This window comes from Parasteatoda tepidariorum, chromosome 4, assembly GCF_043381705.1.
Source record: "Parasteatoda tepidariorum isolate YZ-2023 chromosome 4, CAS_Ptep_4.0, whole genome shotgun sequence".
NCBI lineage: Eukaryota > Metazoa > Arthropoda > Arachnida > Araneae > Theridiidae > Parasteatoda > Parasteatoda tepidariorum.
The window spans coordinates 77458460-77484108 of NC_092207.1; the positions used below are offsets into that span (position 1 = coordinate 77458460).

Consider the following 25649-nt stretch of genomic DNA (forward strand, 5'->3'; position numbering starts at 1 on the left):
ATTTTATGCAGATATTTATCTTAAGCACCTTGAAGCAATAGAGTTAATAAATACGTAATGTAGTGTATTTTTTTTAAGATGAAACTTGGGTGCATTGCAGGGAAAACAGGAGATTAGAGGAAGGGACATCACATATTTCACCACCAATAGGTCAAGCAAAAAAACTGCTTGCTGACAAAAATATTTTCATATTTAGGATAGAACATATTAATTTTCAGCAATAAAAAAAATGCTTTTTTTGGGTCAGAAATTCAAAAAAAAAAAATCTGACAGAGAAGGTGTTAAGATAAATAAGGATATGATTTCTAGGTATGGTAAAACTACTAGGCGCTACACAATTTTCCAGTGCTTAAGAAATTACTATAGTTTTAAAAGGTAAATAATAAATTGGTAGTTTGTTTTCCGTTGTTCAGAATGTACTGTTAGATGTAAATTTGTGGCATCTCATTTGTTTATCGATACAATATAGCTGTTTTACTATATTTAAACAAAATTTACTTGTATATTCAGAGGCATTTTTTACACTATTTTTCCTTTTTTTACAGTTCGCTATTACATAGGACCCTTTGCCACACCTGAGTATCTGCATATCACTGCAGGTTTGCCAAAGACAAGATCTGGTAAAATAATGCGCCGTGTTTTACGAAAAATTGCAGCGAATGAGAGAGATTTAGGTGATCTCACTTCACTTGCAGATGAATCTTTGATTGAAAAATTATTTCAAAGTCGTCCAATGGTTAATTAGATTGTGGATGAGAATTAGCGCCATACTTTAAATAGTTTCAGATGAAATTTAATTGGCATTGGATTAAAAAAATCATGGTCTAAACTAAATTATTAAAAAATCATAATTTTTATATGATAAATGCATCTTTTTTTTGTTGTTGAAAAACTTCAACTATACTTATGAGAGATACTAAATTTTGTTGTGATTTTCATATGATAGTTTATAATGAAATACTTAAGTAAATTTATTATAATCTATGTTATAAGAAAAAGACAAATTGCATCATACTATCAGATAATATCCAAAAGGGGTGAGATTTAAAAAATTTTCTTAACAACTTTGGTTTAACTGTAAGCAATATTTAATGTAAAAAAAAGTTTAAAATATTTATATGATAAAAAAAGAAACTTAAAATTTCTTAGCTTTATCTATTTTTTTGTGTTTTTATAATGGAATTATATTTCTATTAATTTAAACAGGTTAAAATGCAATATAATTAATAATCATTTTTTAAAAAGAAATTTTAAGGTTTTTCGTAACTAAATTTTGTCCAACAGATACTTTATTTTGGATTATGGTGGTCAGAGAGTTAAAAGTGCTTATCAATGTTCAGCTTTTAGATGCAAGTTAAAAAAAAGAGCTGTTGATCAATAAAGAGCTGCTTTCAAACGCTGCAGATTTCATGAACTATACAGAGCTTTTTTGCAGTTGGGTTAACTAATGCAAAATAACTGGAAGTATTTAGTTAAAATTTCGCTCTTTAAGAGCAGCTTCCTATATTTATTTTGCACTCTATTACATTGTTACTAGCTATAATATATACACATTGTTTCTAAGGAAACTGATGATTGTATTGATGTTATTTACAGCTGTTGGGACATTTTTATTTGTCATATTTTGCTAAATAAATTTTGAAATGTGATTGGATAAATTCATTATTTCTTAATTCTTTATAATAATATAATTATACATATACTTTAAATAAATCTGTTTAAACAACGATTTTTATTGTGTACTTTTGCACTTTCAATTCCAAATATGTTAGTGATTTTTATATTAAAGAGCAATTGCTATGTTCTATAAAACTATGAAGAAATTAAGTTGCAATACTCCAACACTACAAGTGAGAAACAATAAACATGTAAAAAATCTAACTACAAAAATGTCTACTGAATGCAAGTTTATATACATGAAAAGTAGAGCGTTCCTGCAACAACCAGTTGTTGGCAAACAGGGTCAGGGAGGTTACAGTTTCTTGATTTAAAGATCAACTATTTGATGGAGGTAGTATGATCAGCATTGCATACTGGCAATTTTATTTTCCCAGATAAGCTAGTACAAGTAAAATTCTCATCTATAATCAGTTCAACAAAGCTAATAGTGAATTTTTAATAATGATCACAATTCCCTATAGATAGATCAATAATGATTTAAATTAATTCTAGTAGTAATAGCATTTTTTATGATTAAACAGTAGTATTTTTTTTCTTTTTTTCTGTAGGTAAATTATGTGATTCTTAGTTTCAATAAACAAATTTTCTTGCAACCTTCAGAAAATTGAAAACTTTAAGAATAATATTACAATTTTGATGTTTATAAAAAATATTTCTAATGCTTTTTCAATATTGGTCAATAAAATACAAAACATTTACTATTTTTTATACACATATATAAATAACATAATTAATTTTCGATCGATAATTGGGGGAAATTAAGAATTATTGCTTCACAGTACTTTCATGAATGATAAAATAATAAATATATTATTAATTAAATGTTAAAGACAATGGTGGGAATAATAGTAGTTTGTTTTGCTGATTTATATTTTATAAAACCAAATCCTCAAGATAGAAAAAAAAAATGATTAAAAAAAAGAATATTCATGAAATGTAGGTTTTTAATTATTTTAACCCAAATTAATGTGTAAAATTATTCAACCATGTTAGCAAAAATATATTCTGTTTTTTTTTACCCAAGTTGTGAAATGAAAATCTTTAAGAAACATAATATTTAAAGTATGGCGCTATATCTTAGTTCTAAACAAAATTTATAGGTACACTTCTTTGTCTTTGTTGTTAGAACTTAAGAGAATTGTTACAAAGAATGTTTAGTCTCTCAGTCAGAAAATTCTTGATATAGTTGAGACTCATTAAGTTAATTGGCGGTAACTTTGTAAAAAATATTTATTTTATTGGCAGTTTTGATAATTTGGGTAATTATAATATGAGATTAGTTGTTTGTGGGCCACAGAATTTTACTATCCTTATTTTTTTCAACATAAAACATATATTTATAGTTTTATTATTATATTTTATCAGTAATAATGTTCTTTTCAGATTTGTTTATTATTTCATATAAAAAGTATTTTAAATTAATTAATAAATAAAGGAAATAGCTAAAACAAACCCTCTTAAGTAATCATTAGAATTTTGACAAAATAAATGCAATTACATACACGATCATAAGTTACAAATCAAAATTTCATGACAAATAAGGTGGCAAAAATTATTTTTCTAATTTGAGCCGTTTACACTTAAAAACTTTTTGTTGAGACATCAAACTTATGGTATAGATTGTGTAAACAAGGTATTAAATTTGAAGTTATATTTTTAGTATTATTTTCAAGATTTATATATATATATAAGACAGTGAAACTGGTGTAATTTAATCCCATGAGATGAAACTATGTGATGCTCTATTAAATTCAACATAAATCTGAAAGTAATTTTTCGTTTGCCTATTCAATGCTTGATTTTAAGAGTTCAACTTTGAATCATGATCAAATACAAGAAACACTTCCGTTACAGACATTTTTTTAGTTTCTTTAAAGCACTTGAAATACTAAGGAAAACTCTTGTTATATGTAATACATATTTTCATGCAGCATATCAACGTGAAAATAATTTAAAATTTTGTAATTCACTTAATTTAAAGCACTTCCTCTTAAAATAAATTTCCAAAAGATTTTTTTTAGTTCTAATCTAATCTTTTTTTTAGTTCTAACTAAAAATCTTTAACTTTTTAAGGTGCTTACTGATTTTTTTAAGTAATTATAGTATAAAATTAATTTGATTTAATGCGTCATTTGTTGTAACCTAGTTGACATTTCGCCCAAAATATTAAACTAATATTTTTATATCTGAAATGCAGGTCTCAAATTCATTGTAATTAGTCAAGGAAATTGAAACTAAGTTAATGGGAAATAACAATTATAACAAATAAAACAATAACATAACAATTGCATCTCTACTCAAACTTTTAATTCCATGGATTTTGAGCAATGGATATTTTTTAACTGTTTATAGCTAACTTTTAATGTCTAAATTGATTGAAGGTTTTAATTTTTAGAGGTTAAGTGATCCATGTCCTGCGTCCTTCACTAATATGCCTTATTTAATGAATGTTGGATTAATACAAACGAAGAAGAATACATATTTTAATGAAAGAAAGATGATAAAAGCTTTTCATAATAAAGAATAGTAAATGTTATATTAAAATTTTATATAAATTTGAATTAAATTTACAGCAAAGAACAAATATAATATAACAGACACTCTCTTATTCAAAAATTTAATTCCTTCATTTTGAGTAATAAATATTTTCTTAAGTGTTAAAAGTAAATTTTAACAATTGAAATATTTTTATTGATCACAGCATGCATTAGTATCTAAATTGTTAAGTTATATTTTGTTTATCTTAAGATATCATGTTATGAATGTTTGGTAGTACATCTTATTTAATCACTTTTAGATCATTAAAAAAAAGAATTCCTATTTAAATGAGTGGAAAATGGCAAAAACAACTATTTTCTTTAGAAAAAAATAAGACATATTATTTGTAAATGTTAAATAATTATTTATATAAATGTAGCACTGTTGCAATATTATTAAATTTATTATTATTATTTACATAATTTAAAACGCATTTAAACAGTTAGAACTTCTATATTTTTGGTAACTTTTTTTCAAGTTTAAAGGAAGTGAATGTAAAAATTGTCCTTAGAAGTATCATTATTGTGAATCAGATTTGTGGCTAAAATTTATAATAACTTGGAAAAGCGCTTTAGATGTATAGAAATGTGCACATATTTAAGTATTTAGATGTTAACAAATGACTTTAAAAAAATGTATGGTTCGTCAAATTAAATAGTACTATTTGTTAAAAAAATATAATCATAATAAATTATGATGAAAACATATCAAAATAGATATTAGATGATGCACATATTTAAATATGCAATCACTTAGAATGTGATGATAAATTTATAAAATTGTTTGTTGATGAATTCAACAAAATAGTATTTTTGTTGAAGAAATGGAAAAGTAGTCATGAAATGATGATGAAAAACATATCCAAATATATACACATCTATAATTATTGTGATTTTTGAATATGAATTTACTGATTAGTTACTATTTGTCTGTGATTTATTAGATTAATTGTATTTCTATAAACGTTAAGTAGCCATAGGTGTATAGCGAAACTCATATCAGAATATGCAGTGACTTTGACGAAGGTGATATTGATTATATATTGCTATGTGATTTGTTGTGCTATATTCTCAAAATTTCAAGTAACTATACATCTGTGGTGAAACACATATCATATTATTTGTTATTATTTATGTATAACATCTATTGATGTAAGTTGTGTTATTAAAGGATGAAATACTGTATTCACTGTATTAAGCTTTTGTTATTTATCACCAGACAAATTCATTTCAATCAAACAAGTGAACATGCTTTAAAATTTACCCAAATGCTAAAAAAAGGATTTTAGAATTGGGAGCACTAGCAGTGGTTTCTAATAATTTTAACTCCACAAACCCTTCCACCAATAGAAAAGATTGAACTGTGTTAGTTCAGGTTTGAATGATGTGATTGGAGATCACATCAAAGTGTCAGTAAACTCTACATTCATATTTTCGGTAAGATGTATGTAACAAAAAAATTTAAAAAGCTACGCAAATTACAAATTGTTGTAAAAATAAAAATTAATCTGAAAATACACCGATTTCAAAATCAAATGCTTATTTTGTAACAGTTTTAACAATGATGTATACAAGACATATAAATATATTTGATGGCTTACAACTTATTGTATAACAATATTTAGTAAGCTCTACTACTCTCATAAGTATCACAGTGTCCACAACTGTTATGCTGGCAAATATATATATGTATATATATATCCCAAATTTTAAAAATGATGTAAAAAATGGTATTCTTATTGTCAATAAAAATATGCATAAAGCTTCATATCAAACTTAAAAAATATATCTATTAAGTAATAAACAAAACAAATTTGTTTAAATTTAAAAATTAAATAAATATTTGAAAAATATGTGAAATTAAGAAAAATATTCTAAATAAGCTGTTGGCACTTAATGTTCATGCTCTCTCTAAAACACTAAAATCATATTTTAAAAAACCAAATGTTATACCATAAACGCTACAGCATAAAAACAAACATTTTGATACATATTTCAATTTGTTTTAAAATGATTTTTTGCACTATTAAAAATCAAGGATTTTATGGTAAAATAATAATTTTTTTTTTTAAGTCACCTATTCAAATTGTTCAGCTAATAGTGTTTTTAGAGATAGGGTAATAGGATGATTTTGATGCTTTAAGGAATGGAAATCCCAGAAACTTAAAAAGTACCAATCTGGAAATAATACTAAAAAACAGTTTAATGTAAAAATGTCAACCGTGGACAAAAAATATACCTTACCCCAAGACTTCTAATTTGAATATTTGTTTTTATATAATGTCCCTAAAATAAAATTAGCTATAAACACACATAAACAGAAATAAAAAAAATAGTAAATGAAATACAGCTTTTAAATTTTTTATAACACAAGTTTTATTTTCTAACGCATATAAAATTAAACAATAAATAATGTAGAAAATCAACGTATATAAAAAATCTGTCAGAGGTATAAAAAAAAATCATAATACATTTTATAGCTACATAAATAAAATATGAAATTCTCGAAAAGTAAAACAGTCGATTGGGTATAAAACTTTATAATAATCATAATACTCGTTTAAAACTATAACATACAGATGCAAGCTAGCTGAAATCAAATTGCATTTTTTGATCTTTCAACTGTCTGGAATGTTCCAACTCTAATTCCTTTAAATTGCTTTCAAGCATTTTGAGTTCATCATACTTATGATCCACTCTCGCTTGTTCAATATACTTCTTAATAATGTTTATCTGCTGCACCATAGGGTCCATATCTTCTTTCACCTGATCTGTACTGACACACCAACCGCTATCGGGGGAGACTGGCTCCATCACTGGTGGTCTAGGAGATTTGACCGGAGATGGGCTCTTGCTTCCTTCTTTTTTACTCTGCAACATTTCGGCTTCTTTTTCCTGTTGTATTCTGCGGTGTACTTGAGCTAAGCGCTCCCTCTGGTAACGGGCAAACTCTTCTGGGGTTGGTGGGGAGGGTAAGCCTAAGATAACGTTTCTCAGGAACTGAGATGCAGCTAATCTTATGCCATTTTGAAGCTGAAGCTCTTGAGCATTTGCTTCTTCATCTGGAGATTCGAGTTTGGCTATTCTTTTACTAGAGATGAGTTATGACAATTTTAGAGATAGAAGTTTTAATATGAAGAATTAAAGAATTTTTTAAAATTATAAGAGTTTGTTTTAAATACTTTTACATTTCAATAGATTTAGTTTGTAATACTGTTCCACCAACTATTTAATATTAAAGTTGTTTTCCAAAGCAAAACACTGTATATTTATTATTTTTTTATAAAAAGCAATGAAAATTTAGTATTCTCAATATAAATTATACCTTTATGGTCATGTAATAATAAATAAAATAAGATGCTGTCCCTAACTATTTTTATTTTTTTTAAGAAAAATAGAAATATATTCAGTTTTAATTAAAGAAAGAAAATAAAGGATGTAGACATACGTGGCTTTTACACCAATCAGTAATGAGACAAGGCCAAAAAGCAAAAAAAGTTGAATTTCCATGCAGCATACATGATTTTTTAAATCATTTGGAAAAGGAAATAAACTTTTACAATTGGAATCATTATATTCATATTATAATCTAATCCAGCTAAAGCCCTGTGAAACATATTAATTATTGTAAAGTAGAAACATTTAGTAACTCCTCAACACACACAACAAATTGCTATTTTAGTGTATTAAAGTAGTTTTAATTTTCTGTTTATCTTTGAAAATCAGACGGCTGAATTTTCAGAAAAAGTGGGACACATTAAAAAAAAAGTGAAACCTTTAGAGAAAAATCGGAGCTTTCGATTAAAAAAAAAAAGGGCTGAAGTTCGAGAGACAAAAGCGAAAAACCATTAAGAAGAGGAAAAATTACATCCCTGACCAATGATTCCAAACAACTGGAAAAGAAGCAATTTGTTTTAAAAAGATTTTTTTCATTAGAAAGTTCATACATTTTTACGAAAAAACTTTCAGCATACCATTGTTAAACTCATTAATCTGAAAATAATTCTGAGGGTATAAAAATTTCAAAACTACCTGTGAGTATCAATTCTTTCTGCCAATTTTGAGATCTTTAGTTTAAGCTCTTGAGCACTTTCTATTTGGAAGTCTGTTTCACCAGAGCTGCAAAATAGTTTAATGTCCATGTATTGAAAAAATAAATTTTTAAAAATAAAAAAAAAATCTTAAAATAGATAATTGCAAAATATAAAAAAATATTAATCATACCCAAAAATACTACGAATGCCTAAAAATATGAAGAATACCTAAAAATGATATACTCGCCACATTTGTAGTCACTTGATCAGTGACTACACATTTAAAGTTAAATTGGAATAAAAAAACAGCCATATTTAATTTTTTTTAGTGTTCTAGTTTTTATTAGATTTCAATCTCTTGGAGAGTATTTGGTGAGAATTATAAAAACTATTTCTCCAAATTATTACGAATTTTTTCCATTTAGTTAAAAGGTTCATAACTTACTTTAAAGATTCAACCATGTCCATGTAAGTAGGTACAAGCTTTTCAACTTCCTCCATACACTCTTTCAACCTCTAAAAGAAAGACAAACTATTTAAAAAGAATTTCAAATAAACATCATCATTATCATTGCCACAACAGCCCCTGGAAGGCCTTGACCTTCGCTAGAACACTTTTGCATATCGTTCTCTTTGTGGCCGGGTCTCGCCAATTCAATACCTTGATGTTTTTAAAATCAGCATCAAAATCCATTGAAGAAGTATTGGATGTTCCCTAGCTCTACTACCAATTGATTTATGTTTGAAATATATTGGGCTAGTAGTATCTAAACAATAAATGTGGCCATTAGAAATAAGAGAAGATATTTTGTTGCCATCTATGAATATATATTTTAACATAATAGTTCATAGTTCACATAATAATAGTTAACTCTCCTAACTTATAAAGTTCACCTGTATAATCGAAAAAGAAATTACAACCAGCTTATGAGAACAACCAAACTTCTGAGGTGCAAGTGTTTGACTTAACAGGTTTCATTAAACCACACACATGCATAAAAAAAGCTGATTTAAAAAGTAACAACGTACATATAATACAATGCAAATTATATTAAAATCTAAATGATACTTGGCACAATATAGTTAAAAGCAAATAACGCAAAAAAATTATAATAAAAATACCATTTTCTAAATATTCCAATTCAATTATTTTAACAAAGCAAACAGTTGTTTAAATAAGTAAATGAAAGTAGTGTCGTAGTAGCTACATGTCGAGTTTTGCGTAACATCTCTTATTCCTAAAAAAAAAACATTTCTTGAATAGATATAAATTTTTCCAATTTTTTTATACTCAAAGAAAAACTGCAGACTAATACTGCAACTCCATGGTACAATCCAGGATGATATATGAAATGAGAAAGAAAAAAATGAACTGAACATCATGCATAAGCTGACCAGTGTCCTTAAGAAACTAAAAACTGGTAGTAAAATTTTTATGTGAAAATATAAACACTAACTGCTTTATCTTTTCAAATAATTTTTTTTTTAGAATGCAAGAATTCTCTAACAAAAACAGTATTTTTAAAAAGGCAAAAAGGTGAGTTTTTAAATGTGTATTTAGAAATTGCATTTAGCAACCAGTGGTCACTTGAACTATGCACTACTATTATAAAAGTACAAGAAATATAAAGAAAAATAGAACCATTTTACGATGGTATAGCAGATGAGGAGGATAAAAAAAAATTAATAAAAAATTCAAACATTCTGTACTATTGCAAAGGGAGAAAAAGTATAAAAAAAGATAATTTTTCTATGTAATAGTAGAGAAAAATTTGTATAACTATTCTCTTACTTATTAAAAGACTATGTTATGGCAGTAAAAACAGGAAGATAACTTAAGTTTCCTTTTTAAAAATGTAGGCCTTTCAACTGCTGAGTGGTAAAATTTTTTGCATAATAAAAGTTTTAAGAGTTTCCTTTTTAATCAAAATACTCGACTAATAGTAAACAGTCGATTTGAAGTTCAGGAGAAGAATTTATTTGGATTATCAATGAAAATTGACTTATCAAGCTTCGAGTAACAGAGAAAATATACAATATTGTAGTTGAAATTAATTTGAGGAAGGGAAGTTCAATTTAACATTTATTACTCACGTAACAAGAACTAGTAAAAGTAACGGTAAGAGCAAACAAGTGAATTTCACAGTTACAACTAAACTAAAACTGCAAACAAGATACTTGCTAAATCAAAAGTTCCAAATCCATGACTTTCACAACCCATTTTAAATGATTTACATGGGCAACTATTTTCTGTGACAGTTTGCTTACTTTTGCTGACAAGGGATGTTAGAGGCTTAAAATGAGTTAAAATATGCTTGCGTATTATTGGAACAGTTTAGTAATTAGTGAGAAACAAAATTAGTGATGAGTTAGATTGAAAAACAAACATAAAAGTATTATAATGGGGAGAGTGGGAGAGAATAGTCCATTTCGTACCAAAACAATAGAGAAAAAAGGAGTTTCAGAAGAATTATGGGTTTTAACACGTAAAGTACATGACAAACTGGCAGTTATCATGCTTTTGGAGCTTTTCTTTTCATTAATAACCATTATTTTCCATGACACATTTTGACCACGGTCAAAATCTATGACTTTTCAGGTGCATGGATACTCCATGTGAATATACTACTCAGATTACAAATAAAGAATTTTTTAAATTGATGCAATACATCTAAATTGTATAAATAAAAATAACACATTTTGAAATGTAAAGATTTTTACCTCATATATTTGGACAATGATAGGCCTGTGATTCTTTTGCTCTATCAATTTTTCATGCCTTACTAATAAAACTTGACAGTCTTTGCATATTCGAATTTGCTGCTCCCCACCAATATTAACTGCAGACATTAAACTTATGGTGCTGTTTCGCCGTGAAGAAGTTTGTTTCTCCAATAGTTTCTGGTCATCAGATATGGCAGGTAAAATAAGTTTTCCTAAAAATAAAATAAATCACAAGAATAATATAGTAAAACATTGCAAGAGTAATATAGGATAAACAAAAATAAAAAAAGATATGACTATAGTATAGTTAATTATTACAAAAATAAACACTTATTCTAGTTTACTAAATTTCATACATAAATAAATTTAACAAAACAATATGTATTTAAAAGTGATTTTTTTAAAATTTGTTTTCAACTTATATAAAAACACAGCGCAGGGAAGAAAAGACAAGAAGCAAATCGAAAACAATGACACTGCAAAAATGACTATTGTAACATTAAAGTTTGCTGTGTAAGTTGAGCATGAGCGGTAAATTGTTTTAGTTGTTAACTTATCAAGTAAATAATTGTGCTTTTATATCATGTTTTTACATATATTTGTATAATGTATATAATATACATTATTATAGTTTGTCCACAAGTATAACTCACAAAAGAGTTTGGGCTAGCTTTCAATACTATGTTTCCAATTTAGTTAAATTATAATACTCAATAAAATAACATAGGAGATTCACATAAAGTTTTTTTTCTTCTTGGTCAAGTTAGGAGGGGTTCATAATAGCAAGCATTCAATGCACTTTTATGCAAATTTGACTTAATTTAGTAGTCAACATACAAGATAGATAAGCAGACATACTATAAAGGTTTTGCACTCTTTTAGTATAAAAAATAAACTTGTTTCTTTGCAAAAAAATAAAAAAAGTCAACAGAATTCACTGTCACTGAATGGAATGAATCTCTTTGATGCAATAATGCCATGTGGTGCAGGTTATCAGTTAATTGAACAAAAAAAAGGTCTGTTTTGAAAGACCAGTCTTATTTATTATTTAATCATGATTTTTTTTCCATCAAAAATATAAGACATTCTACAAGAATAACAATCAGAAATAATAAAAACACATGGTAAGGACATAAACATAATCTTCTAAGCAAAATACTAACTAGCAAAATCATAGGTCATGAAAAAAGAGCAAGATTGGCACATAACTCCACCACAAAGTCTGCAATGGTGCCTTCTTCTAGAGAGACCAAATGATTTAGCACATCCAGGACAAAGTGGTACATCACTATCTGCAACCCATGGCACTATACTTTTCTCAAATTCTGAAATTAGAAAGAAAAATATGTGTTTATTCTAACAGACTAAATGTTTTCTGCGATAAATGCTAAAAATCTAACAAACCTTTTCGCTTTTCTGGATCACTAGAAATATCACAGATAAGTTTGTCTAATCGTATTAGAAGGGTGTTGGTCTCAATTACGTATCTATCAATCTTTTTGTCTCTTAATTTCTTGAAATAGTGAGTATGACTTGTTACAAGACCTGGGAAAGAAACACACAAATGTAATTTTTATTTTTTCTAAAATCATGAGAGGTGACCACGAATTATAAATAATATGCAATGAAAAATAAATTTCTTTCCCTTTTTATTATTTTAATAAAAAATGGATAAAATCAATTTTAATACAAAAATTGATTTGAAATTACATGGAAATGGATTTACTACATCACTTATAATATACCATTGTTGTGTGTTAATCTTTCCTCATTTCTGGCAAAAATTAAATGTAGAAGGGGAGTGGATAAACAGGCAGATAAGCATAAGTCTTAAAATAGAAAAAACAAACAAACATAATTCCATTATTTCATCATTTACCTTTAAAGTATTGTTACATAGAATGAATATGAATCAGTCCTGAAAGTTGAAGAGATTTATTGAGAACAGGATACAGGTTTTACAGAGATTCAGGTTTTTTACACGATACAGAAATAATTTTAAACCTAAAAAGTTTTCATTTTGACTTGATGCAAATGTAGAATTATACTTGAAATTAATAAATAAATGAGAAAATTTTTTTATATATATACATATATATATATATTATATAATAGCTTGCATACACCAACCTTTTAAGATTTCATACTTTTATAGTAATTTCTAACAAAGCTTGTCCTCAGTTGAGAGTTTCTATTTTGTTGTCCACTTATTAACCTTTTGCTTACGGCTGGTACAACATGTGGACCACATGTAACGGTACGAACGGTACATCGTAAGCCAAGGGTTAACAGGATGTGATTAAGTTGGAATCATATTTAACTGCTGCTGGAAAAGGTAAGGAATCATTCTTGCAATTGCTTTTGTGAGTGATGAAAAAGGCAACTGATATGAATTAATTTGATAGAGGGCAGATTGTAAAGGCCTGAAGACTCAGAATGAGTATCTCTGAAACTGCATGAATGGTAAGTAGTTCAAGATCTGTCTTAAGTATTAATGCAAAGTGAATAAATGACAGTGGAACCAGAAGTAGACGCCAAGGCGTAGGACACTGGAGATTGTCTAGCTTAGTATAAAGAAATCGAACGCAAGACAGTGGCTCAGCTAACGCCCCAATACAATGCAAATCTAAATGGAATTAAATTTTGAAACAAAAGGTGCAGAGGACACTGTTGGATATAGAATTGCACAGAACGAGCACCACAGCTATGCCTCTGTAGACCGAGCATCATTGTCAACTATGCTTAGAGTGAACCTGGGAACATTGATACTAGAGCATGGCTAAGTGAACCGTGGATGGTTGTCCATTCAGAAGAATCACGGTTTCTCATTCATCACATTGACACTCGTGTCAGGGTACGCCGTCTTCCAGATGAACAGTTGTTGCAAACATATACTACAAATCATACACAGCCTGTTGGTGGCGGCATTATGATTGGGGATCGTTCTCATCGGCGACTCTAAACAGATTATGAAACCTGCAGAATTTCTGAACATAATCGCGGACACCCATACAGAGTAACTGTTTTCCCAACTGGAAATGGAATCCTTCAGCAGGACAACATCTCCAAGCACTAACTTCATATTGTGTTGGAGTGGTTCGAAGATCATAATGAAAAATTCTTAATTCAGCAGAAGACATTTAGGATGTCATAGAAAGATAGCTCAGAGATCAAACACCATCACGTTGGAATATCTCGACTTTGTGTGACCACTGCTTTAACATTTGGTGCTACCTGTATCCAGTTTCTCCAGTAGTAAGAAGGTATGTAAATAAAGAATTTTCTGTTCAATTTGGACAGCGACATGACATTGAATAGTTAATATCATTATAAAACTCACCGATTTCTTGTGAAGCCCATGAAGTTTCTGCCACCACAGGTTGAACATACTTGGTATCTAATTCAAAAGGAGATTTACTTAATTCTTCGGTCCAAGAGTCCTGCTTTAAGATTTTTTTCTTAGCTTTTCCTTAAAAATAAAAANTACTTGTATATTAATTTCTAACAAATCTTATGCTTAGTTGAAAGTTTCTATTTTGTTGTCCACTTTTTAACAGGATGTGATTAAGTTGGAATCATACTTAACTGCTGATGGAAAAGGTAAGGATTCATTCTTGCAATTGCTTTCGTGAGTGATGAAAAGGCAACTGATATGAATTAATTTGATAGAGGGCAGATTGTAAAGGCCTGAAGACTCAGAATGAGTATCTCTGAAACTGCACGAATGGTAAGTAGTTCAAGATTTGTCACAAGCATTTATGCAAAGTGAATAAATGACAGTGAAACCAGAAGTAGATGCCAAGGTGTTGGACACAGGAGATTGTCTAGCTTAGTATAATAAAATTGAACGCTAGACAATGGCTCAGCTAATGCCCCAACACAATGCAGATCTAAATGGAAGTAATTGGAACAAAAAGGTGCAGAGGACACTGTTGGATATAGAATTGCACAGAACGTGCACCACAGCTGTGCCTCTGTAGACCGAGCATCATTGTCAACTATGCCTTGAGTGAACCCTGGGGACATTGATACCAGAGCATGGCTAAGTGAACCATGGATAGTTGTCTATTCAGAAGAATCAAAGTTTCTCATTCATCACATTGACACTCGTGTTAGGGTACACCGTCTTCCAGATGAACAGTTGTTGCAAACATGTACTACAAATCATACACAGCCTGTTGGTGGCGGTATTATGATTGGGGGTTGTTCTCATTGGCGACTCTAAACAGATTATGAAACCTGCAGAATTTCTGAACATAATCGCGAACACCTATACAGAGTAACAGTTTTCCCAACTAGAAATGGAATCTTTCAGCAGGACAACATCTCAAAGCACTAACTTCATATTGCGTTGGAGTGGTTCGAAGATCATAATGAAAAATTCTTAATCCAGCAAGAATGAGATCTTAATCCAGCAGAACACATTTAGGATGTCATAGAAAGATAGCTCAGAGATAAAACATCATCACGTTGGAATATCTCGACTTTGCGTGACCACTGCTATAACATTTGGCACAGCCTGTCTCCAGTTACCAACCAAGAACTTGCAGCATTCATGGCAGGGGAAGTTGCAACTGTTTTGAAGGCCAAAGGAGGTGCAATGCATTAGCAAGTAGCGGGTCATAAGGTTTTGGCTCTTCAGTGTATAAGTTAGTAAGAATAGTAGTTAATAAAAAATAGCATTATTCGTAAGTAATGGGTATCATATTTTACTATTCTTTATAAATATAATATTTCATACAATTTTATGTAGTTCTTTTTTAGATTAAATCAATAAAATAATTCAGTGTTATATGATATTTAAAACATTAAATGATAATAACATAATAAAGTCATAATATAATGTAATTAAATATTCTTCTAAAATAAGTTCAAACATTTATGTTACCTAATTAAATCATATTGAATAACATGCAGTAGTAAGAAGGTATGTAAATAAAGAATTTTCCGTTCAATTTGGACAGTGACATTACATTTAATAGTTAATATTGTTATAAAACTCACCGATTTCTTGTGAAGCCCATGAAGTTTCTGCCACCACAGGTTGAACATACTTGGTATCTAATTCAAAAGGAGATTTACTTAATTCTTCGGTCCAAGAGTCCTGCTTTAAGATTTTTTTCTTAGCTTTTCCTTAAAAATAAAAATTATATTTTGAGAATTTTGATATTAGTGTTATGCTACAAAAAAATAAAATAATATTAGGTTGCAATGAAAGTTTCTTGCTAATGATAATATTATCTGAGCAAACAGTTTGGGTTGGCAGGTTCTTTCATATTTCGTCAGACAATTTTTGGCTCTTGAAAGAAAGAGACTTGCTATGTTGTGAAATCTGTAAAAAAATATCATTATTATTCAGAGCAAGGTGTGGAGCTATCATACAACCAGGTTAGAACTGTTGTTTACTTCCCATTCTGTTGCAAAAAGTCAGCTACAGGATGTCACCAAATAAACACAAGGACAACATTCAAGATTGAAAATTCATCTAACACATTATCTACATAATAAAGCTAATAATAATTAAATGAAGAAAAAAAATTGTAGCAGTTCAATAAAAATTGCACAATAATATTTATTTGTTTTATTTTTGATTATGTAGTTTATAATGTTCATTTAGAAAAATTCAAATTTTTGGATTTTCTCAAAATTTTTCTTTTGTTTCTTATAATTCAAATTTGATTATAATGGTTTAATAGTACAATATTATTTATACAGTTTATTATTAATGATTATTTTCAATATAATTTGCAATTGTTAACTATCATATAGTTTGTAATTTAAAATATCACTACTTTATGCAGTTTAATTGATTTTTGTAGTAATAAGACAAAGTTAAAATGAAAATAATACTGGTAAAAAATTATATTTTTTTATAGTAGTTTTAAATGTCTAAAGCAGTAGTTCATTTTTATTGCGTTTTGAAGACCGTGAAACATGCAGTTAAAAGAAAAATACAGTCTAACCTCAAAATCACAAACATTGTTAGTAAATATATTTAGTCTGAAAGGTTTTCCCTTTCCATTATCAAAATAGCAGATGTCAGATTTTTTGTATTATTGAACCATTTTTCTTTGTTATTTTGAAGAGTTGCTTAATGAGACTGTATGGAAGAACAGAGAATTCTTAATTAATCAAAAGTCATTTAATGCTTAAAGTGAAAAATACAAATAAAAGAAGAAAAAATGAGACCAAAAATTAGTAATAATTACTTTTAAAGTATCATTTTCGGATTCTGTTAACTCATACAATTAAAAAAACTATCTCTAAATAAATAAACTTTATCTACAAATTTAATATTTCAATCTTACACACTTGTAAACATGATGAAATAGGCTAAACTGGCAAAGTCTAAACCAGAGCTGGATTAAGCAATATTTGCAAGCAGGGCCCTAGGCTATTTAAAATTTTGGAGCCCTTAGATAAAAAAAATTTTCTCACATATTTTTTACTTATTCAAATATAAAAGTAATTATATATCTCTTCGTTTAAGAAAGCATATTTAAAATTAAAATTAAATTTTAATGAGTAATAAATAAATATTATTAACATTACATAAAAAAATTATCATATTTCATTAATACAGTCGAACCCCGCTATAGTGAACCTGGGATATAATGAACACTCGGATGTAGTGAACTTTTTTAGCGGTCCCGTCCGTATTCCTATTTAAATAATGTTATTTTTAACGCTTATAGTGAACAGCTTAGAACTTGGAAACTCGGTTATAGTGGACTCAAATTTCATTTCTTTAAATATCTTTTTCAGTCCTCCATCTTTAAACTTGTAGGTGTTGGGACTGAAAATGAATGCATTCCTATAAAATGTGTCATATTACTCTCCTTTATGCTTATCACTTTTAACTATACTGTAATAAATGTCAAACAGATCATTTATCTTATACTCCCCCCTCCCTGACAAGCCTCGCTTTATCTCTTTTCCCCAAGCTTGCTCTACAACTAGTTAACTTGGCCACCTGCTGAATTTTTGGAATTTTCTTATCTGTTCAAACCATATTCTTTACAAATCACCCCTTGACAATCAAGAAGGGGAACAATTTAACTCATTCTACAGCTGCTCTCTTCATATTCTTACATTATCTATTTGAGACAAGATTTTTATTTCAAAAGCAGTGAAAATGGCAAATTCTCTAAAGAGAAAAGCGTTTTCGATAGAGGACAAAGTTAAAATTGTAAAGCGTATTGATGATGGAACCAATCAATCGACACTGTGTAAGGAATTTTCCTTGTCAAAATCTACAGTTTCAAACATTTGGAAAAATCGAAGTGCAATTCTTGCGGCATACGACAAAAACATGGTTTCATCGAAAAAACTGCGTGGAGCTGAAAGAGAAAACGTAGAAGATGCTTTGTTAAGATGGTTCGAAATCTTGTTCAAAATGTAAAAATCTTGCATTCTTTGCACATTGTAGATAAGAAAATTGATGAACTCAATTTAAAATCAAATTGTGTTCAATCAAAAATCACAAATTTTTTTCATAAAAAGTGAAAATAAAACTAATATTTAGCGACGTAATTACTTTTTCCATCAATTTTTGCTTTATTATCTGTTAATTAGTTAATAATTTTTTAAATAACTTATGCAAAATTGCAAAGCCAATTTTCAATCATTCAACTGTCTTATGCAAAAAATATTCTTCAAAAAATTTGGATATAGTGAACCATCGGTTATAGTGGACGCATTACTGAGTTCGCAGACGGTTCACTATAGCGGGGTTCGACTGTATATATTTGAAATTTATTTTCAAAAAATCGATCTTGAGGGGGCCCCAGGCCATGGCTTAGTCTGGCCTAATGGGTAATTCGGCACTGGTCTAAACCAAAAACATGAAATGCAACGGCAAATGTTATAATTATATTTAGACTTCCTCTTCCTATAATTTGTTATCTCTAAGAAAAGTTTACAGAAAAAAAATTTACTCCCACTGATATTCAATTTATAATGCCAACTACTCTTATGCTGTTCATAAAACCCTCCTTACCTAAGAAACCTTTTAATGTTTGAAACACATCATGATCGTCAGAGGAATGGTTAACTTCAAAGTGCTCTTGCAATTGATGCACTGTTTTCAGATCACATAGACATATAGGACACAAAAGACCTTCGCGGATTTCTTCATTGGTCCCAGAAGAGTTTGCCATCTAGCAATAACTAAAGAATATAGAAATTGTTTTAAAATTCAATTTTATATCATAGATACAACACAAACTTTGCTTTGTATATAAATCAAAAGACACAATTTTAACTAAAGAATAGTACAAGTATTTTTAAATTTTTTTTTTGGGCCAATTCAAACATTTATAAATTTCAACTTTAGCAAACTTTAAAAGCATAGAACTCGATTAAAAAAAATTTGATTAGTTTTAATAATTTTTGTGAAAATAAGTCTTGGTGTCATTTACACTTACCTTAATTTTTAAAAACTTTAAAAAAAAAATTATTAGAACTGCTCGAATTGTTTTTAACCGAGTTACATACTTTTAAAGTCTGCAGAAAACGTATTTCGTAAATTGTGGAATTGCCCTCTTATAATTTTCTTGAGTACCTACAATAAATGTACATCACTATTTAAATAATAATTGATTTAGGAGAGAAAAAAATACAACAATCAATTCTAGTGAATTTTGAATTCTAAAATAAGGAGATATTACAAATGAAATTTATTAAAGTATATTTAAAGCCCATTTGGGTTTAACCTGGCACCATTGCAATAAAGAATTCCCGGCCTCTGGTCTTAAGGTATTTTTAATGTGAACAAACATTAAAAAAAAAAAAATTTCTGAATAAAAGAGAAAATATTTTGTCAATAACCTAGAATGAAAGACATTAAGTGTTTAAGAGCCAGCTTTTTTAAAAACTGGGCAAATCAGGCAAGGTTAGATACTTGAAATTTTTGATTTACTCAAAATTTTTAGGTATTTTTTTTTCACTTTTATTCACAAAATAAAAAAAGTGTTTAGGGTTTTGGGAGGTTAAAACTGGATACTCTGAAATTTTGAGAAAACTCATATATTTACATGTAGTAATACTTTTCTGTGAAATGAATAAAACACTGCACCGACCATTACTTTATGTTCTACTACTTCAACACTAACTATTAAGAAGTAAATACGTTCAGTCAGCCTATGCATGGAAGGTCAACTGTCATTCAAAAATTATCCAAATAAGGCCATTTTCTTAAACTTTGAACATAAAAATCAATTTGTTCTAACAGTGAATCACACAGATGAGTTTTTCTGTGAATGTACATTAAATAGTACGTAGTATACCCCCCCCCCAAAAAAAAAATATCAATGCCTGTCTGGTGTACATTTGGTGTGACCTTAAAAGGTAGCAAGAAACTGACAACATTAAAGGTCATTAACTTCCTCCTTCAAAATTAGACATTATGAAATTTACTGAAAAGTAGTCTTAAGAATAGAAGAATCAAAATCAATCCACAGATCTATAATTAAACTTTTATATGGTTAGGGGTCTGTTCAGGCATTTTGTGAAAGGTCCATTTTTGTAAAATTGTGAAAATATTACTCGTAATTTGTGAATGTAAAATAAACGTCAAGTCAAATTCTTTCAACCAGGGTGCTGCTTTTGTGAAAATAGGGTCCTGTTATTGCAAAAAACTTTTTCAAGGAGTTTTTAAATTGTTAAGAGGTACAAGATTATGTTCAACAATGTAAAACTATAGTTAAAAAAAATTTTATTTCAAAAAATAAACAGCAATTGCTGCTACCAAATTAGAGATGCAACATACAAATATTTGATATTCAGCCTGTAGCGCTGAATGCAGAATATTCATTTCGGACAAATAAAGGAAGAAGCGTCTGCTGAAGACAAAATTTAGTTTGTTTACATCTGCCTTTCTTTCCCCCCACTCCCCTAGGAAGGGTTTATTCAATTAACAAACAATAATGAAGATAAACAAATTTGTGAAGGGTCCGATTAAAAGATAAATTATTTTGGGAAGGGTTTGTTTTTATGAAAAGATATTTTATGAAGGGTTCGTCAACGGACCTAAATTTCTTCTAAACAGACCCCTGCTTGTTTTGCCCTAAACTTTGAGTTCTGTACCTGAGTAATCAAATATAGAAATAGTGATGGAAAAGCTGTTAATCGTTTTAAAAAATGTGATTTACGCCTAATATGAATATCTGAAGTTAACAACCTCGCAAGAGGTGAGGATCAGTCTCTATCTACACTGATTATCATAATTAAGGAAAAATTACAAAATAGTTATAATTCTCCCAAAAATATGCCAATCCCATTAAAATTTGAATATGTTGTCGAATATGAGTAGCTAAATATAACTGCTATATGTAAATTAGTGGTGCTGCAATAGAATGACGAGTCCTTTAAAATGAGCATAAAATATGTTTGATTGCAAGCCTGCAAATTTGCTGTTACTGAAAATTAGGAATTTGAGATAGCTAATTTGTAACAGTGTCCACCAGGCATCATTTCTCTGAAGAACTGTAAAGGAGACCTATTGGAAGACTAGAGGCAGGACAAAGTTAGATAGAAGTGGTCAGAAAGCTAAATGTGAGTCCTTTTGCAGTTCATAGACTTCGGCAACAATTTCTAAGAAGTTCGGCATTCAGAAGGTTTAACCTTTCTGAATCCTCTTTTTTTTAATGAGAGGTCACGCGCGTGAAATTAGAGTCTACAGTATTCTCTGGATGCACCCTGACGGGGGCGGGACGAGGTTAAGCTTTGATTCAGAAGGTATAGCCAAAGATAGCCAAATGCTACAACGAGAGCTGATGACCGATATTAATCGTTATGGGCATGATGGAATAGAACCGCAACTCTCAGTCAGCTCAGATCCTCTCGCAGTGCAACCACCATAAGATTTTATTTTATTTTAAAACCGTTGTTGAACAGCCAATCCAATTTTTTGGGGCCCCCTATTATATGAACTAATTTTCAACTCCATAGTCTTGTAATTTTGAACCCAATCCAGAAGACATCAGAATTCTCGGATCAAGTATCGGGAGAAATTTGCCTTCGTTTTTAACGTATTAACCAGCATTTGCGTTACATGGAGAGAAAAACCTTCCACGGCTAATCTGATGGCAAGGGGGGTCTAATCCACGATCCGTCTACCATTGAGGATATTTCACATCAGCTTTGCCGTTCGGTATGAGCAGGGTGCGAATTCGTATCGACCAGCCATCGCTGGGATTCGAACCAGGTTCACCTCATTGGAAGGCGAACGCTCTATCCCCTGACCTACCATGGCTCCCAACAGAAGATTGGGGTCAACGCCTATTGCACGTAAAAGAGTTCCCAAATGTGGTTTATTGCTGGGTGACCAGCCATTTGCAAGCCACTCTCACCATTAGAGGTGGGCACAGCAACATGTCCACTGGAAGAATTTTTTTTTTTTTTGCAGATGAGTTTAGGTTTAGCTTCCAAAACGATAGTTGATGTTGTTTGATTTGGAGAAAACATGGAACCTGATATCATCCATTATATATTTGTGAAATAGATGCATACCAAAGGCAGTGCTTGTATGTTAGGTGGTATCACGTTTGAGTGGAAGCATAGACCCACATTTCGTTTTACGTGGAACCGTGAATGCTCACTTGTATAGAGATGACATTCTTGATATTTTTGTGCGCCCTTATGCTGGTACAATGGGTGATGATTTTGTGCGACAGGACAACAACGCAACGCTGCACGGGACTCGTATCATGGATAATTATCTTCAACAGCAAACAATTCAACACATGGAGTGGTCAGGTCAATCACCAGACTTGAAACCTATCCAGCACACTTGGGATGCTTTAGGAAAACGTACAGCTGCTCTCTATTCTCCTCCTCAAACCCTTGTCACGCTTGCAACTGCTTTGCAAGAACAATGGCTTGCAGTTCCAATGAAACAGATAGACCGCATAATTGAAAGCATCACAGATTGCTGTATTATTAATCCTAATGATTCGAGAGAATAAATATGAATTGAATATAGTTAGGAAAGAAGAAAAATTATTTTTAAGTCAGTTGGAAAATTTCAAATGTAATTTTTTAATTAATGTAATTAACATTTTAAAAATTCGAAAAGTCATTTTTAAAAAAAGTTCAACATATAATCATGTTAAATTACAGTAATTTTTCTTATATTCATACATAATTTCATTACATAGATATATTTATATAATATACAAAATTTCTCAAAAGTAGAGCTTTTAGAACTTATATAGTAGGAGGCCTACGGGAATTATGATATTTAAAAAGTGGTTCAGTTAAATTTTCGCACGAAAAAAAGCAATGTTCTCTACAAAATATTTATCCAAAGCAGTTTCCCTACAAATTTTAAAAAGTTTAACAGAAAAAAGAGATTAGAGATTAAAGAGAGATAGATTCATAGAACACAGAATAGTTAATGATGTAACAGAGCAAACCTTTTTAAAAAATAATTTCAACGTAGAAAAAAGAAAAGAAAAGTCATAAGAATAGATAAGTAAAGATGTTCCACTTTCGCTCAAGAATAGATTATAAATGAGATTATTACGTAGTCAAGCTCTTATTTAGGTTAACAAAGATATTATTTAAAATTTAATTGAAGATGTTTTAGTTTAATNAGCCTTGTAATTTTGAGTCCAATCCAGAAGACACCGTAATTCCCGTATCAAGTATCGGGATAAATTTGCCTTCGTTTCAAACTAATTAACCAGCATTTGCGTTACATGGAGAGGAAAACCATAAAAACCTTCCACGGCTAATCTGATGGCAAGGGGGGTCTAATCCATGATCCGTCTACCATTGAGGATATTTTACACCAGCTTTGTGGTTCCGTACAAGCAGGGTGCGGAATTCGTATAGACCAGCCATCGCTGGGATTCGAACCAGGTTCACCTCATTGGAAGGCGAACGCTCTATCCCCTGACCCACTATGGCCCGCAAAAGATGATTGGTGGCAATGCCTATTGCACGTAAAAGGCTTCCCAAATGTGGTTTATTGCTAGGTGACCAGCCATTTGCATGCCACTCTCACCACGCCATAGAAGGGAAACATTTGAGGTGGGTACTGCAACATGTCCACAGGAAGACAATTTTTTTTTTTGCAGCTGAGTTTAGGTTTAGCTTCCAAAGTGATAGTTGATGTTGTTTGATTTGGAGAAAACATGGAACCTGATATCATCCATTATATATTTGTGAAAGAGATGCATACCAAGGAGGCAGTGTTAGTGTGTGAGGTGGTATCACTTTTGAGTGGACGCATAGACCCACATTTCTTTCTACGTGGAACCGTGAATGTTCACTTGTATAGAGATGACATTCTTGATATTTTTGTGCGCCCTTTTGCTGGTGAAATGGGTGATGATTTTGTGCGACAGGACAATAACGGAAAGCTGCATGGGACTCACTCATCATGGATAATTATCTTCAACAGCAAACAATTCAACACACGGAATGGTCAGGTCAATCAGGCCAGACTTGAAACCTATCCAGAATGTTTGGGATGCTTTAGGAAAACATACAGCTGCTCTCAATCCTTCTCCTCAAACCCTAGTCACGCTCGCAATTGCTTTGCAAGAACAATGGCTTGCAGTTCCAAAGGAACAGATAGACTGCATAATTGAAAGCATCATAGATTGCAGTATTATTAATCCTAATGATTCGAGAGAATTAATATGAATTGAATATAGTTTGAGAAGAAAAATTATTTTTAAGTTACTTGGAAAATTTCAAATGTAATATTTTTAAAAATACGAAAAGTCATTTTTTTAAAAAAAAGTTCAACATATAGTCATGTTAAATTACAGTCATTTTTATTATATTCACACATAATTTCCTTATGTACATTTATATAATACGAAATTTCTCGAAAGTAGAGCTTTTAGAACTTATATAGTAGGAGGCCTACGGGAATTATGATATTTAAAAAGTGGTTCAGTTAAATTTTCGCACGAAAAAAAGCAATGTTCTCTACAAAATATTTATCCAAAGCAGTTTCCCTACAAATTTTAAAAAGTTTAACAGAAAAAAGAGATTAGAGATTAAAGAGAGATAGATTCATAGAACACAGAATAGTTAATGATGTAACAGAGCAAACCTTTTTAAAAAATAATTTCAACGTAGAAAAAAGAAAAGAAAAGTCATAAGAATAGATAAGTAAAGATGTTCCACTTTCGCTCAAGAATAGATTATAAATGAGATTATTACGTAGTCAAGCTCTTATTTAGGTTAACAAAGATATTATTTAAAATTTAATTGAAGATGTTTTAGTTTAATAAAATACGACTGATCATTATAATTAGAAGATCAGATGAACAGCTTTAAGAGAATGACCGAATGTGATTCATGCATGAACGAAATATTCGAAAAGAATCTTTCAAATAATAACTAGATAATATTTTAAAAATAAAAACAAACAGTCATACTTAATTTTTATTTCACACATAGATGATTAATACAATTTGTCCAGCTGATTTGCTATTTTGACAGTGTGAAAAAATTTTGACATCGAAACTGTACCACCTAATTTTCTTAATATTTACAAATATTTCAACTAGTGATGCCAAAATAATATTTATATAAGCAATTTTAAATATTTATTATCAACTTTTAAAATTTAACAAACTGACGATAAAACAAATTTTGACATTTAGTTAAAAATTATTAAAATGAAAATCTATGAAGCGTCTTTATATATTAA

The 25649-nt window shown here is 29.7% G+C and overlaps 2 protein-coding genes across 2 annotated transcripts in view; one reads left to right on the forward strand and one right to left on the reverse strand.

Moving 5' to 3' along the window:
* Positions 1-5402, forward strand: part of LOC107442272 (acetyl-coenzyme A synthetase, cytoplasmic) — a 37382-nt gene extending 31980 nt beyond the window's left edge. Inside the window, exon 16 of the mRNA XM_043041584.2 lies at positions 546-5402. Within this exon, the coding sequence (XP_042897518.1) occupies positions 546-745 (200 nt within the window). The 3' untranslated portion in view covers positions 746-5402. The remainder of the gene's footprint in view (positions 1-545) is intronic.
* Positions 5403-6568: 1166 nt separating this feature from the next.
* On the reverse strand, positions 6569-25506 carry LOC107442274 (Rabenosyn-5). The gene is made up of 9 exons (XM_016055796.4): positions 25375-25506; positions 18975-19144; positions 15980-16108; positions 12380-12520; positions 12139-12300; positions 10973-11187; positions 8697-8767; positions 8250-8336; positions 6569-7308 (listed from the first exon to the last, which is right to left on the reverse strand). Exons 2-9 carry the CDS (start codon positions 19132-19134, stop codon positions 6804-6806), a joined length of 1470 nt encoding a protein of 489 aa, XP_015911282.2. The 5' UTR covers positions 19135-19144; positions 25375-25506; the 3' UTR covers positions 6569-6803.
* Between the last annotated feature and the right edge of the window lie 143 nt (positions 25507-25649).